Source organism: Podarcis liolepis (assembly GCF_965112155.1).
Source record: "Podarcis liolepis genome assembly, chromosome: 12".
Lineage (NCBI taxonomy): Eukaryota > Metazoa > Chordata > Lepidosauria > Squamata > Lacertidae > Podarcis > Podarcis liolepis.
Window position 1 is genome coordinate 23,274,968 of NC_139563.1, and position 15,140 is coordinate 23,290,107.

The window sequence follows — 15,140 nt, forward strand, 5'->3', positions numbered from 1 at the left end:
CACATTCTGCATTGACAACACTTGCTTATCTTGAATCCCAAAGGAATCAGAATCTAGCATTTAAATCATAGGTTGTAAAGCCCAACTTTTGGTGAACAACCTGCAGGTGCTGAGGAGTATCTGTTTCAGGATCATTTACAGCTGTTATTCTATATCAGGGGTGGGGAAGCAGTGGCCTTCAGGCCAAATCAGCCCCAACATGGGACCAAATTTGGCCCACAAGGCACTTTCCCCCCAAACCATGCCCACCTGCCCACACCTGATGTCAGGTGTCATGCAGGTAGAGATGGAGCAGCAATGAAACAATCTGGAGCCTTAATCTACACCCTCAGAGTACAGATAGAACAGAAACTGGCAACAAGCACAGAAACTAATGGGAGCTGTTCAGAAATAATCAAATGTCACTTGAAATCCTACACAGAAAAAATTTTTTAGGAGAAGGACAAAATATATAAATTAGGAAACTCAGAATTGGAAGAGAATATAGCTTTATTTGCTGCATCAGAAACCTAGGAGAATACTGAAAAGTCAACAGCATGTGATTATCCTCACATACAATTTTTAAAGAAATGGCATTAGTTAACTGAATAAATGAGAAAACTTAGAACAAAGTTTATCCCCAAAATCCAAGTAAAAATAATAAGATATGGCTATTGCTCTAATAGTGACTGACAGCATAAATCCTATGCATGTCAGTTCAAAAGCAAGTCTCGCTGAATTCAGTTAGACTTACTCCCATTTAGGCTTGTAAAATAGGCTAAATTACAAAAAGGTTGTCAGGGATGCAGCTAGGGTTGGAAATATTATAACAAGAGACTCCAAGAAATTTCTCAGGGGGTGGGGGAATCGTACCACAATAGGCACAAGTTTTCTAGAGACAATAAATGACTCCAGATGGGATGGTCAATCATGGAACTCATCAAAAAGAAAACTTATGTATTTAATCCCAAAAGGTGAATAAGATCTGGCAGAAGATGCAAACAATGAACACAATACAATCATGCTTAAATATAGTGAATATGAAAAAATGACCAGAAATTCCCTTAGTCATATTAAACTGTAAAATGGGGAATCAACATTAATATTATGGTTATTATTAGGTAAAAGTAAGCTAAAACATACATAGTTGGGAGAGCCAAATCACTTCAAGAAGCTTGGAAATTATTTTAAACTTCTTTAATAATAGCTACAACAGGTGAAAATAGGCACCAATAAATCTGAAAAGATGAAAGGGTAGTTAAATAGCAGTATCAAGAAAAGGTCCTTTGCACCAGTAGCCTCCCACTTGTTGAATTCAGTTTCTAGAGAGGTCTGCCTCACACCTCGTCTGGTAGGTTCCCCCCCCCCCCACCTGAAAGGCCTTCTAATTTTCCCAGGCCTTTGTTCATTGTGTTTTGAATATTATTTAATTCAGTGAACTTTTATTCCACTGTTTTAAATTGTGAATTTATTTATTTGCTCTCTGTTTCAATTGACTGTTCTGATTTTATTGCTGTGTTTTTATTGTACTTTTATTGTAACGTGTATTTTTATGTTCAAAGCAGCGCAGATAGTTTTTGTTTTAGGGGGGCACATAAAAATGCAAATAATAAAGAATGCTATAAAAGTCAAGAATTTTTCTTTCAAAAATTGCAGGGCTTGCCTGAATTGAAACATAGTGAAGTGCTCTGACAAACCAAATGTACATAAAACAAGCCAGAAAAAAATGCTATTTTAAAAAAATATTAGTTTAAATAAGAGCAAGAGAATCGGGAAGCCAGCTTAGTTGCTATTATTATGATAGCTAAAAAAGAACCTTACTATCCATAGGGGACAGAGATCAGTGCACGGCTATTACTATCATGTTCTGATTTGGGGCTTCCCAGAGATATCTGGGATTGGGGGGGGGACTGCTGCAAGAATGATGGACTGGATGACTGTCTGATTTAGTTAGGAAGCTTTTTCTTTATAAGGCAAGGTACACATCTAGTATTAAAATGTGGGTGCTCCCATAACAAAGATTAAACTCACTATGAAATAAAACTGGAAAGTCAAAATTGTCATTCACTAAATTTTGAAAAATGACCAAAAGATTACATTTTAGTCACTATTTAGTAAAAGCAACACCTTGTTAGTGGTCAATTGTTAAGTGTACATGTTATTAGTAAAATACAATATTTGAAACACTAAATTCAACAGATTCTTACCAGCTTACTGAAATGGTATTTACAGTAGCCACAATACTGTACGTTATCTGCACCATTTCCTTCTTCTTCACAAAGAAGTCCTGCAAACTGTGCACTGAGAAGAAGAAAAAGAGAGGAAGAAATCAGATACTGAAGATGGAAAATGTAACTGCTCAACAAATTATTTAGGAGAGGAATCCCAAAGTTGTCGGGGGGGGGGGGTTGGTAGAGGGAATGCCACTGCCTAAGCTCTCCCAGCTTGGGCTGGTCAAGGTGGAAGTCAGGAGCTGGGAGGTAGAGGTTCCACTCGCCTCTTTTCAGCCTTCTAAATTTTTCCTCTCCCATTGACACTAATGGGAAGGGAAATAAGTAATGAAAGGGGAAATAGTTTTTCTCCCTTTCTGTTGGCATGTCTGGACAACAATGGGGCCTGGGATCAAGTGGATGCAATGCCTTCCCCAATATGTCCCAGAAGGCCCTGTTTCTCTACCATCCTCAGAACACTGCTGGTAGTAGAATGACAGCAACAGAACTTATGCCACCATACTAGGGAGGCCTGTGCCCACAGACCTCCCTCTCCACAGCATCCTACAACCGCTCAGCCTCCCTCCCGGGATACACAGAACTGCTCCCTAAAACAGGTTCTTATTTAGATAAAAGATAATCTTTTGGCCGAGTGTGTAAACATGCACTTGAAAAATCTAATCAGAAAAATGTCTTAAGGTTACTGCTGTTTGTGAGTAGGAAGGACATCAAGCCTTTCTTCTGCACCACCGCAGCACAAATTGTACAATGAGTTATAGAAATAATGGTTAAGTGACGTGTACTTACTGCAACCATGCTATAACAAGTGATTATTTAAAATGGAATCATGCCACTATGGAGCACATCTACCAGGGCAATAAAACAATATAACTTGTAGAGAGGAAACCAGGAATGCACGCAAGTGGGAATTGCTTACTTACCATGTTACATGGAAAGCTTGGCGGCATCCATGCTTGTTACAAGTCATGCAAGCGCCAGTGGCTGCTTTACTTTCTCTGCCTTGCTCATCACATATATAACATGTCTAGTGGGGAAAATAAGACAGTTGTAAGAACACTATTATCTTTAAATGGACTCAAACTCAGCAGCAAAAGTAAGAGTGATACTCCTTTGTGCAGCAAATACAAAGCAAAGGCAAGACTGAACAGTGCTTCGGTTCTCAGACCTGCTAATTGAAGTCACACTCCAATATTCCAAAACAGACTGTATGTTATGTAGAATACTTTGTGTGATTAGCTGTTTCCAATGCTACCAAGATGCAGAGCTGTAGCTACGGGGGGAGGGGGGGCTAACCAGGTTTTTTGCCCCAGGTGAAGCTGAGGCAAGGAAGAAGGGCTACCCTTATGCTATTCATATAATCAGTTATCAGTAATCACGTTCACGTGCTTCAAAGCCTCCAGAGGGATGCTATTGTGGCTCCTAGTCTCGCTCTATGTGTGTACACAAATGTGCATAGGAGGGCATCAAACTAATTTTCTGACCAGGGTGAAATAAAGCATAGTTTAGTCCCTGCATTATGTATAGCATTGATAAATACAGGGCTGGCCCAAGACATTTTGCCTACGCCCCTGATGTCTGCCCCCTGCAGATCTGGTGCCCTACCCCCTCCCTCCCTCCCTCTGCTGTCACTGCTGCCCAACCCATCACCACACCTGTGGCTGTGGCTGCGCTGCCACCACAAGACCACAGCAATGGCGAGGACACAGTGGCAAGGGGAACTGCACTGGATCCACAGCATGGAATGTGCTGGCAGCAGTACAACAGTGGGGGCGAGGAGGGTGGAGGCTTTGCTTTGCCTCATGCACAGACCACCCTTGGGTGAATACAACCTACTTCTTTATCATATGGTATGTCTTCACATTAATACACTACCCTGGAGGTTGGTTCTGGCAAATAAAGCTCCTTGGTTATGAAGACTCAGAATGAGTTTACTGAGGCTTCATATCATGTTAATGACAAGGAAAGGCATTATGGGAAAGTGTTCCTGTATGGTAATCAATGACTGACATCAGGCTTCAGATGCAGTAAATAACAGTACTGTACTAAGAAACCTGGAATAACTTTGCAACATGATATGTGCCCTATAATTTACATTTCTTCAGATCATTGTATCATTAAGATTTTCTGATTATTTTAATTAAATTCGCTGTAGCAATGTGGAAGACCTCCAGTGGGGCCAGCAGCATACAACACACATACGCAGACGCACAAACACAAAGGAGTTCTATTTAAAATATGCAAAGCTAACATTTTAATATTTTTCAATAAAACCTGTTGCTTTTGCAGGTCTAACAAAATACTTCTAAGACAACATTCTTGTGAAGTAAGATTATCTCAATTTTCCTTGGGCTACTGGCATTAACTGTTTTGTATCAATGGCTACCCTGCAGAACTGAAACCCAGAAATGCATATCAGCAATCACAAAGCTATAATGGGGGCTGTTTCATGGCTGCCAGAGGATTTCATAAAAATGCACTCTTCTAGGCAGATTCAGTAATTCCTTTACCAGCATGGAGATTCACAATAAACCTCATTTTCAAACAAGATTTCTAATATTCACAGAAAATTTTTATATTCTTAAAATAATCTCAGTCTCACAGGATGCATAGCTGGGCATTCCTAGTACTTATTAAATACAGTACAATTCTAATCCAAACAAATATTTTAACTCTTGCAATGCCTCTAGCTCTTCAACTGAAAACTCAACAAGCTTCATGTTTGGGGGCAGCAAGGGTTGTCTGCTGAAACAAGTTGGTGTCTTACTTGTGGTACTCCTGTACAGTAGTACCTTGGTTCTAAAATTTAATCCGTTCTGCGAGTCCGTTCAACTCCCAAAACAGTTCAAAAACCAAGGCACCGCTTCCGATTGGCTACAGGAGCTTCCTGTAGCCAATCGGAAGCTGCGGAAGCCACACTGGACTTTCAGCTTCCCAAAAATGTATGCAAACCGGAACACTCACTTCCAGGTTTGCGACGTCTGGGAGCCGATTTGTTCCACGACTAAGGCGTTTGACTACTAAGGCACAACTGTATTGACTGTAGGGTGGAACTTTCAAAGGCTGCTTACAAATGTATTAATAGATTCTTTGAAAGCATTGTTCAAATACTGGTGCCCTTAGCAACATACAATCTCATTTAATCATCTCATTACAATTTCATGACATGAAATGTTTAATGTAACAAGTCACTTTCCACAAGATAATGAACTTTGATACTGGCTTATTACAATCTATCAAGTTCTCTCGAAAACATTTGGAACTCTTATTCTAATCCATAACCAACTATTATTTGCTCCCTCCAATGACAGGCTCCTGTTCTACCTTACATCATATAATGCTCATATACTCATCTCTATCTTATTAGTAAACACAAATCCATCTAACAACTTTCTTCATGTAAGAGTCTGTATTCTACCCGACAAGTTTACTACAGAAATCTCATGAAGATATTTGCCCATATGTATCTGACATTCATCTTTGTTTTAGATGTGAAAGAGGGCACACATGTCCCACCACGTTTCTTCTCTACAGGCCCAGTGTTGAGCAGTCAAAAGTTTTCAGCAATGATTAAGTATTCACCAATAAATGCCCACTAGCAAAGCCTGAAGCTGCATCAAAAACAAAAACAGGACTCCAAGGGTCCCTTCACACATTATCCAAGTTAGCAATATATACCTGTTAACTACAGAAATATCATATATCCATTTTGTAAACATACGTATATGGCATAGGTATGGTTACAAAATGGATGTGTGACATATCTGTAAATCTGCTACAGAGCATACACATGGAGAAAAAGTGAGTCTCTCACACATTAAGGGGAACAACACAGTTGCATATAAATATATATAAGCATATCCTTTCCAAATTTACATACAATATGAATCAGTTTTATAAAATGCCCTTAAAATATACATATTAATGGATCTACTCTGAGTAGGCCTTAGTCAAACACATAGACAACTGTTTTTCAAATATCAGTTCACATTGCAAAATGGTTTTCTACAAATATGATAAAATCATATGTCTTTATGATCTCTTGTTCAACTGCATCAACCCAATCCAGAGATGTGTAGCAGACTAAACATGCCCGACTAGATCTTATTGATCACATGTTCAGCTTTTACAACATCAAGTTCCAGTGCCAACTACCTGAACATTACAACCACACACAGAGCAACTAATTCTTCTATTGAAGAATCACTGTCACTGGATTAGGGTGAACATGTTATAAAACACCAGCTACACGTTGGGCAAATTGTGAGGAGCAAGGACTTTAGGATTTTTGAAACAACAACAACAACAACATGGTTTTAATGTAGTTCATGACTAAAACACACTTACAGCAAAGATATGATATGCAGACAGAATGTACCACAATATTTTTTTATGAATGAGAATGAAAAAAATGTAATGAAATGTAGTCACTGACAGCATAACAAAAACTGAAAAAATAAATGGTGGTGAATTGTTGAGAAACCACAGAAACAAAACTATGTCTAGAAAAGATAGTAAAAGTCTGAAAATGCAAGTTAACTTGCACTAACTCAACTAAACTGGCTTTTCTATGTATAACAATATCAAACTTATTTTGAAACCCCCTTCAGTTTCAAAAACGTTTTTCCGTACAGCCTGCAGTTCTGCCGTTCAAGAAATATAAAGCTGAATTGCATCCCTAATGCCCAGTTTATGAAACTAGTATCATAAATTAGTTCTTTAAACTGGCCTATGTGGGATGACATTTTCTGTAGCCTTAATTGTAGCTTTGTAATACTGTGCTTAGGGACGCGGGTGGCGCTGTGGGTAAAACCTCAGTGCCTAGGGCTTGCCGATTGTATGGTCGGCGGTTCGAATCCCCGCAGCAGGGTGAGCTCCCGCCTTTCGGTCCCAGCTCCTGCCCTACTAGCAGTTTGAAAGCACCCCTAAGTGCCAGTAGATAAATAGGTACCGCTTTATAGCGGGAAGGTAAACGGCATTTCCGTGTGCTGTGCTGGTGCCGGCTCGCCAGAGCAGCTTCGTCACGCTGGCCACATGACCCGGAAGTGTCTCCGGACAGCGCTGGCCCCCGGCCTCTTAAGTGAGATGGGTGCACAACCCTAGAGTTGGTCATGACTGGCCCGTACGGGCAGAGGTACCTTTACCTTTACCTTTAATACTGTGCTTGACATCTGACAAAGTTAAAAATAACTATAAATTAAGTTAAAAAATAAAATTAGACAAAACAGCAGATCGGGTTAACTGGTGAATGGTAACAGAGGGAACAGGACTCAGATTTCTGGAAGTCCTCCCCATACTGTGCATCTAACAACGTCCCTACTCCATCTATCTGTCCCAAACCCCATACATTGGTCCCCCAATTGAAAATGGGAGGCTGGATAAAAAGTTAGAGTACATACAGATGACTATGGCACATCTTCAATGAACACTGTATTAATCCCCAGCCAACGTTCAAGAAGACACATGGCAGGGATCACGCTGGCTTCTTCTGCCACCCTTCCCCCCTGCTACAAGATCTCAATGATATTGCATGCTGGGTATCATATATGTATCCATTTTTAAGCCGTATGTAGGTTACCAAAACGTATATATTGCTTGACTGTAATAAAACCTCTAAGCGGTTTACACACGAGGACCTGAATCCCCTAATCTGTACACTTTGGTTTTGTCTGCTGGGCTCTATGCATGTACAACTCCAATAATACAGGTGTGTGTGTCCCCCCCCACTTACATATGATTGACTGCTGTGTAACCTCATATACACACAGTACCAGAAAATAATTAAATAATTCAATTAACCTGGAAATGGCAAGAGAGTTGGAGTGTCCTCATGGCTCGCAAGGAGAACCTCCCGGGAGCATGAAAAGGACGTCAGTGAGGGCAGAGGAGACCCTGAAGAGGCGTAGTGGGGCTTTGTTTACACTGCTCAGCCTCCCCACCTAACAGCTGCATGTGCGGGGTAGCACAGCAGCAGCTGCTACTTTCGTGAAAGTCCTCCAGCCTCCTGCCAGCCCCAGAACTTCAATTATAGCTGTAGATATTTTTGGATACAGTAATTTTGGTATGGATTGAAGACAGAGCTACAGAAAGGGCATTTAAAGGGTTTTTTAGAGGGTGCTCCCTTCTTTAGCCAATTCCAATTATGTGTGCGGGGGACCAGAATGTAACCCCCGCATAAGTGGGGAGTCGCCTGTACTTAACTTGTGAGTCAGCATAATCTAAATCTCACAACACACGTTCCAACTGAATTTCTACACTGGTCTATTATGTGTAAAGAACATGAGTGGGTGGGGAGCTCCTGCTGATATTTCATTCACTTTTTCAATGGCAAAACAATGTTTATCTACAGATGCTTCCCTAAAGCAAGAGAACGAGAACTGTGAACATTGTGCTATAAGAAGAAAGGGAGAGAACAACAACAACAGTTGAAAAATTCAATTCTACTCTCAATTAGCTTTTAATAAGAACCGTATCAAGGAACTGATCAACAGTAATCTGCTACTAAATATAGTGATTACTAATAAAACAGGAAATGTCATAAACCTATTTGATCAGTTGATGATGAAAAACAGTAGATATCTAAGTAGATATTACCTCATGCTATAAACTTCAGTAAGACGTAAATAATTTTACTCATTTTCTTTCATACAAAATGTTCTTTAAGGAAATACAAGCCCTTCAAAGCAAAATATGCTTGTTTGTTTTTAATGAAATGTGAAATATATAGCATATTTTTCAAATACGAAATTATATCAAGAAAATAAGTCATAGTAGAATTATACCTTATTATAGCGATCATGAGGAACAGACTGCAACACGATAGGTTCCATTGTAGAAACATTTGCAAATTGCACCTCGGGAATGTACAGAGCACAAACCACATGAGCCCAACCTATAAAAAGTTAATTACATTTTATTCTTAATGCCTTCTGACAATACAAATAGAATAATTTCAACTATAAAAAAGAACATTTCATATGTTACATGTATTTTCAATTATTTAAGCACAATGTAAGTATCTAACACATTCCTTAGCACATCACAGCATATAAAGATAAGATTACATATTTTCAAAGAGCTGTAAACAACTAATATAAATAATGATTTTGCAAAAGTAGAAACAAAACACTTTTCGATTGTACCTAGTTCTTAATTCACATTGAAATTAACGGGCCTATATGCCTGAAATTGGGAAGAAAATATGCAGATAATTAAACTATAATGGTTTCTCTTCACACCTTTCCATAAGAAAGAATGAATTTTTTGCTTCTTTTCTTGTTGCTTACATCTAAGACCTGACACTATTACTTTTATATCTTCCTGTGTGGTATCCTAGAATGGTATTTCAGCATAAAGCAGCATATATTTTTAGCTTCCTTTCAGTAGCTTTTGATAGTATTTCATAGACCAGTAGGGTTTTTTTCTGACAGTTTTTTTCTTTTCAATTTCCAAGGATTCTTGACCCAGATAAGAGCCTGCCTAATTTCAGGTTCTCTGTGGTTCCCAAGAGAGTCACCAATTTGTGCTTGCCAAAGAAAACAATTTAACCATGTCTGCTACTGTTTCATTGCATAAATAGCTCAGCTTGAAAATTACTTTGCTATTCAAGAGCTGCCCATATTCTGTCCTGGATTACTTTATACAGAGAATTCCCAGACAGTTTGATACACCAATTTCCCAATATGAAAAGCAGCAGAATAGCAGGAATGTTCAAAACGTAATTGCAGCCTTCCACAAGAAATTAGGTCCCAATCTTCACACACACTCTATATCTGTGTTAACGTCCAAACATGAAGAAGGAAAAAATATCACAGAGGTACACAAAGTACCTGTTAGAAATATCACATATACAATTTATCTAATCTTCATACGATGTTATAAGGCTCAGCTCTACCTATTCCGTGTATACTCAGTTGCTTCAAACCATGCATGAGGTAATAGATCAATGTTTTACATGGCAATGCTGCGAACAGCAAATATTACGTAAAGCTGAAACAGGTTTGCAAACATTTGGGGCCACGAACGGAGAAATATTTGATTGTCTGCAGCTCTCTGGAACCTGCTCCAGAACTATTTATAAATATCCGCAAAACAGAAATGAATTGTGGTGTTTACAGCATACATACTACGCGCTGGTATATATGCAACAAACACCCCTTGCCAAAAGTCTGAATCAACCTATTCCGGCATGCAAAAATGTTATGACACACACACCAAATTCCGCAAGAGAGACTGTGTGCACAAGGGACAAGGATAATATACTCTCAAGGTCAAACTAGACACGTGACTGCCCCTCGTTTACTTTGTTGTCTTTCAAAATCTTTACACCCAACGGCAGCTTTCCTCTGAAGGCAAATGGTAACCACTGGGCAAGTCCTACCTGTATTGGAACCATGACAGGAGCAATGAATTAAATCCCCCCACACACTTATCCCCACATCAAAGTGCCAATCAGGTCTCCCTCAGCAATATTTAACACAGGAAAACCAAACACACAAGTGCCAATCACGTGTACAACATTTAGTGCTGTTTCCCCCCACCCACCCACCCGAAGCCCTTTTCCCTCTCCAAAAATGGGAAAATTGAAAGATGTTGGGCTATGTCATGTGACAGGGTAGATAAATTTGTTTCTATCCAGGCAAACCTTTGATATTTAGAAGTCCATAATAAATATGATGACAAATATGAAGAAGCATAAATGGATTGAGATAGCTCAGAAAATGAGATTGATTAAATTTCATGAAGTATTCATTGAGTCTTGGCTCTGCCTTCTCTCTGCCCCCTCCCCACCCCCCTCACAGCTCTTTTTATGGCAATGAGTGCATTACGTCTGCTTGGCACTATGGAGAACAGAAGGAGACAGAGTGGTATTCAATGCTAGTCCTACTTAGATAGACCTACTGGAAGTTAAGAGACATGACATAGGTCCCTCAATTTTAATGGGTCTACTCTGAGTAGGACTGAGTCAAATATATAGTTTTCTTATTTTTACTATAATCATAATGGTTTCTCCTGTTTTTATTGTTTTTTCCCATTCTCATAAACTGACAAAATGAAAGGGATGCTAGACTCCTTACAGTTCAGCAGCTTGGAGCTCCACTTGTAAAAAGAAATAAAATGAAATGAATTAAAAATGTAAATTCAATTTGTAATGGACCAAATAAATTGTATTTTAATATACCAAACATGATAATCTAATGGCAAACTATATTATACAAAATACATGTTATGTTCCTAAAGCAACAAAGTGACATTTGATCTGTAAAAGCGGCTTTAAAAAGTTGATTTTTATTTCAGTTGTCCACAAATTTCCACACCCCTAAAAATATTCTCCTGTGGGTTCAGAATTTCAAAAAAATATATATCTCTAGTAAGAGTTGCATCTACTGCTCCACCCAGTATTCCCTCTTGCCCCACCCAGTACTGGAATGCAACATCCAGAAGGTTTTCCATAAGATAATGTGACCTGACCCTCAGGCTGAAAAAGTCTCCACACTCTTGAGATACAGCCTTAAATGATAAATGTATTCTGGTTGGTGTGCTGTTATTGGAGGAGGAAAAAACAGCCCAGGATTGATACACGAAGTTTCACTGAAATACCACTCTAGCTTTAGTTATTTCTGTTGCTATCTGCTGGAAACAATGTCTTTGTGCTCCTAACAACCAAAAAACTGCTAGGAAGTTAATTTTGCTGTATTTCAAGTAGCTAGCTGCCCACAAGAGGTTATGGCAAACTGAAACACTGATTTATGTAGAGCAGATTAAACTAAAGTGGAAGTTAGGGCTATAGCTTTCTTTGGGGTCCCAGAAAGCCACTGGTGTTCATTTTTCAGTTCCCCTTTCCACAGGAACTCATAACCTTTTATAACAGACGTTGGAACTAATGCATCCCATCTGCTTTCTGCCACTAGAAATAACGTGTTCTTCTGTTCAGGGTCCTAGAAAGTGACCTGCTGCGTTCCTGGCTAATATTGTTTATGCACACTGCTCCATTCAAACAGCTTTTCTTCATGAGCTAATCATTTTTCAGATTTCCTTTCTTCCAAACCCTTAGATACAAACCCCATGACATAACACTTGCTTTTTCAGGGAATGTTGAAAGCAGCTGGGATCTCTTTGGAGACAGAAATGTCCTTTTAACTGAGCAAGATAAGGATATTACTTCCTACCCCCCTCAAAATTTTAGCACATTTGCACCAGATAGGAATTATCCAATATTCTTATGTGTTAAAAAACCTTGCGTTCTGAATAGGCAACAGCATTAAGTTCTAACACTACTATGCACTTACAGTGGGCAGTTTGCACCCTCAGAATACATATGTTACTTGAGGAACTCACTAAATATGGTGAGAATCTGCATTACACTGAAGCTCAGTGTATCTGATTGAAGACCATAATCCAGTCATCTTGCAAACAGAACTATATCCCTCACTAAGATAACAGCAGACAATTCTGAACAGTTCAGTTAACAAGGGCTTTCCAAGTGTTATATGCTAGGATAATTTACAACTTAAATGATGCCATAAGTATGGAAGTCACATTGGGTGACATCCTGATAGCCAGTAAGGCTTGAAGGCCTGCCTTTCCATCTTCAAGGTGGAAGGATAATAGCTGGGGCTGAGAAGAGCCCTTCCTTGCACAGCTGGTGCACCTCTGCAGGAAGTGTTCACAGAACCTCCATCAAGAGCCACCAAGAATGTCTTGGCCACCTAGAAATAACCAAAGTAGCATCTAATCGTTCTAACTGTCATAGGGATTACAGAAAACAAACAGACTAAGAATACATTTGAAAGGCATCGTCTACTTTTTCATCATTATGTCTGCACCCACATTTGGTCCCTAGTATGCTTCTTCAGCAGACATGCAAGTCAACAACTGGAACCCAAACATAACTGATCAGAAGGAACCTCCAGAGTTAGAGATCGTTCCAACTGGTCTATTTGCTGCCTGCTCAACTACCATCCAAGCATTGTAGATGCCTCTCAGACACCTGGCTGTTGGAGGAGTCCTGCTTCACTCAACAGAAGGAATTCAAGGACTTTCCATAGGTAGGACACAGGTTCCAATATGCTTTTTCACATGTGCGAAAATCCAATTTGCATCCAGAGGTACCACTGTATTTGTTGATTTGGAAAGACACATTTGTTCTGCCCAACATGAGAGCAAAGGTTCTGAGAGTCAGACAGACCACTCAGAACTTTAGGAAGCTGATGCTACAAGATGTCTTACGGTGTAACCACAGGTCTTAGATGAAGAATTATTTGAAGTGAGCTTCCCACATAGGTAGGCTGACAATGGTTACATCTGAATATACTATGAGTAAGTCTTTGATATGTACAGCTTTCCACCATAGTCCACTGGGATATTGACTTTTGAGTTCCTGGGTATTCAGATATGTGGGTTCAATCTTGATGCAATTTGATCTTGAAGATTAGCAGGAATGTCTGAAGAGCTCAGACATGTCGATAGGCCCAAGAAAGTCAGCTGAAATGAAAACCCATCATTTCCAACAGTCTGGCTAAGAGTTAAATCTCCTTTTACCAGAGATAACAGATTTTTCCCCCTCTAAAAGAAAAGAAAAACAATTGGCTTCCAGAAAGAGTGATCAAAAACATATGCCTCTAGGGCTTCTGTACAGTTGTCTGCACATGTTAAAGACACAATCAGGTAGTCTTACAAAAAGGAATAAAACTTGTACTCTACCATCTTCAGGTAAGTCTTATTGATAGCTAGGACCAAGGACAGGAAGAAGGAGCTGAAGACAGAACAACTGGCACTGAAGTGCAGAAGGAACAATTGCAAAGTCAACGAGGCAGTTAGTTAGTCCTCCATAAAATTTATTCATGCGAGGAAATCTTAACATTACAGGCGTGCAGAAATAGTGCAACCCATCTCAATGCCAAAGTGTGGAGATTACGACCTTTCTGAGGTCTTCTGATTTCTTCAATATACTGACAAAAACATAATTCACCTTAAAGAAGTAATGATCCCTCTGGGACTAGCTCGGAGTCTATTACTCTTCTTTCCAGAAAGTATTGGATAGCATTGGAATAGTGTTGCATTTTGCTTGGGTTGCCTGAGCAAGGGAAGATAAGGGAATGGTCTCTAGGTATGCTTGAAGGGGGAATAACTTTCTCTCACTGTTTGCAGAACCCACCTACAACATGGCCCTTCACCACATATCTGAAAGTGTTAAGAAACTAAGGAGCCTTGAGTCAAGAGGAAGGGCTTATTCCCAGGTTGGGGCTGATCAGAGTTACTCTTTGGTTTGGGAGAACTTTTGGAGTTTGGTGTTGCTTCTCTCATGGTCAGTGTTAGAAACAGAGATATGAAAGCTAGGAGCTAAATGGCACCTTAAACCTAGGTTATAGGTGCAACAAAGGAATGTCTAGGCGCACTTTTTTATAACAAGAATACAAAGCTGAAAATGAATGAACTGACGCTAAAATATTATTTTCATTTTTCACATGGTCTAGTCGTTCCCCTGCCCCCCCCCCAATATTCTTAAGAAAATCTATTCTCCAGAGTAGCTAGAAGTGGGGAGACAGAAAAAGGTCCTTCTTTCCTTCCACTCTGCAGTTTTAATCTGAAATCTTAGGCACAGTACTGCCACCAGAGCTCAGAAACTTCTTGCACTAATGAAATTCCCTGTCACAAAATGCGCCTAGAGCAATGGGAGTTTCGAACACTGCTCGTGGTATGCCTGAGATGGATAACAGAAACAAGAGGAATATCTAGAACAGGAGGGTATCTTCTCCATAAAGGAGCACCCTTAAGGCAATCACCAAATATTGGAAAATGAAAGGCAAGACCAGAGTGCGTTTCTGCTATATTGGTTTTTGGTTTCTCACTCCCTCTCTCTCATTGTTTATTTATTATTGTTATTAATAATATGCCACCCATCTGACTGGATTGCCCCAGCCACTCTGGGTG

At 39.6% G+C, this 15,140-nt stretch overlaps 1 protein-coding gene across 10 annotated transcripts in view; it reads right to left on the bottom strand.

Annotated features, from left to right (window-relative positions):
- Nucleotides 1-15,140, bottom strand: part of MLLT10 (MLLT10 histone lysine methyltransferase DOT1L cofactor) — a 101,777-nt gene that overhangs the window by 71,774 nt on the left and 14,863 nt on the right. For all 10 annotated transcript variants that reach the window (XM_083467391.1, XM_083467395.1, XM_083467393.1 and 7 more), the window contains 3 exons: nt 8,990-9,099; nt 3,131-3,234; nt 2,187-2,280 (listed from right to left, as the gene is read on the bottom strand). In XM_083467391.1, coding sequence (XP_083323517.1) covers nt 2,187-2,280; nt 3,131-3,234; nt 8,990-9,099 — 308 coding nt within the window. The remainder of the gene's footprint in view (nt 1-2,186; nt 2,281-3,130; nt 3,235-8,989; nt 9,100-15,140) is intronic.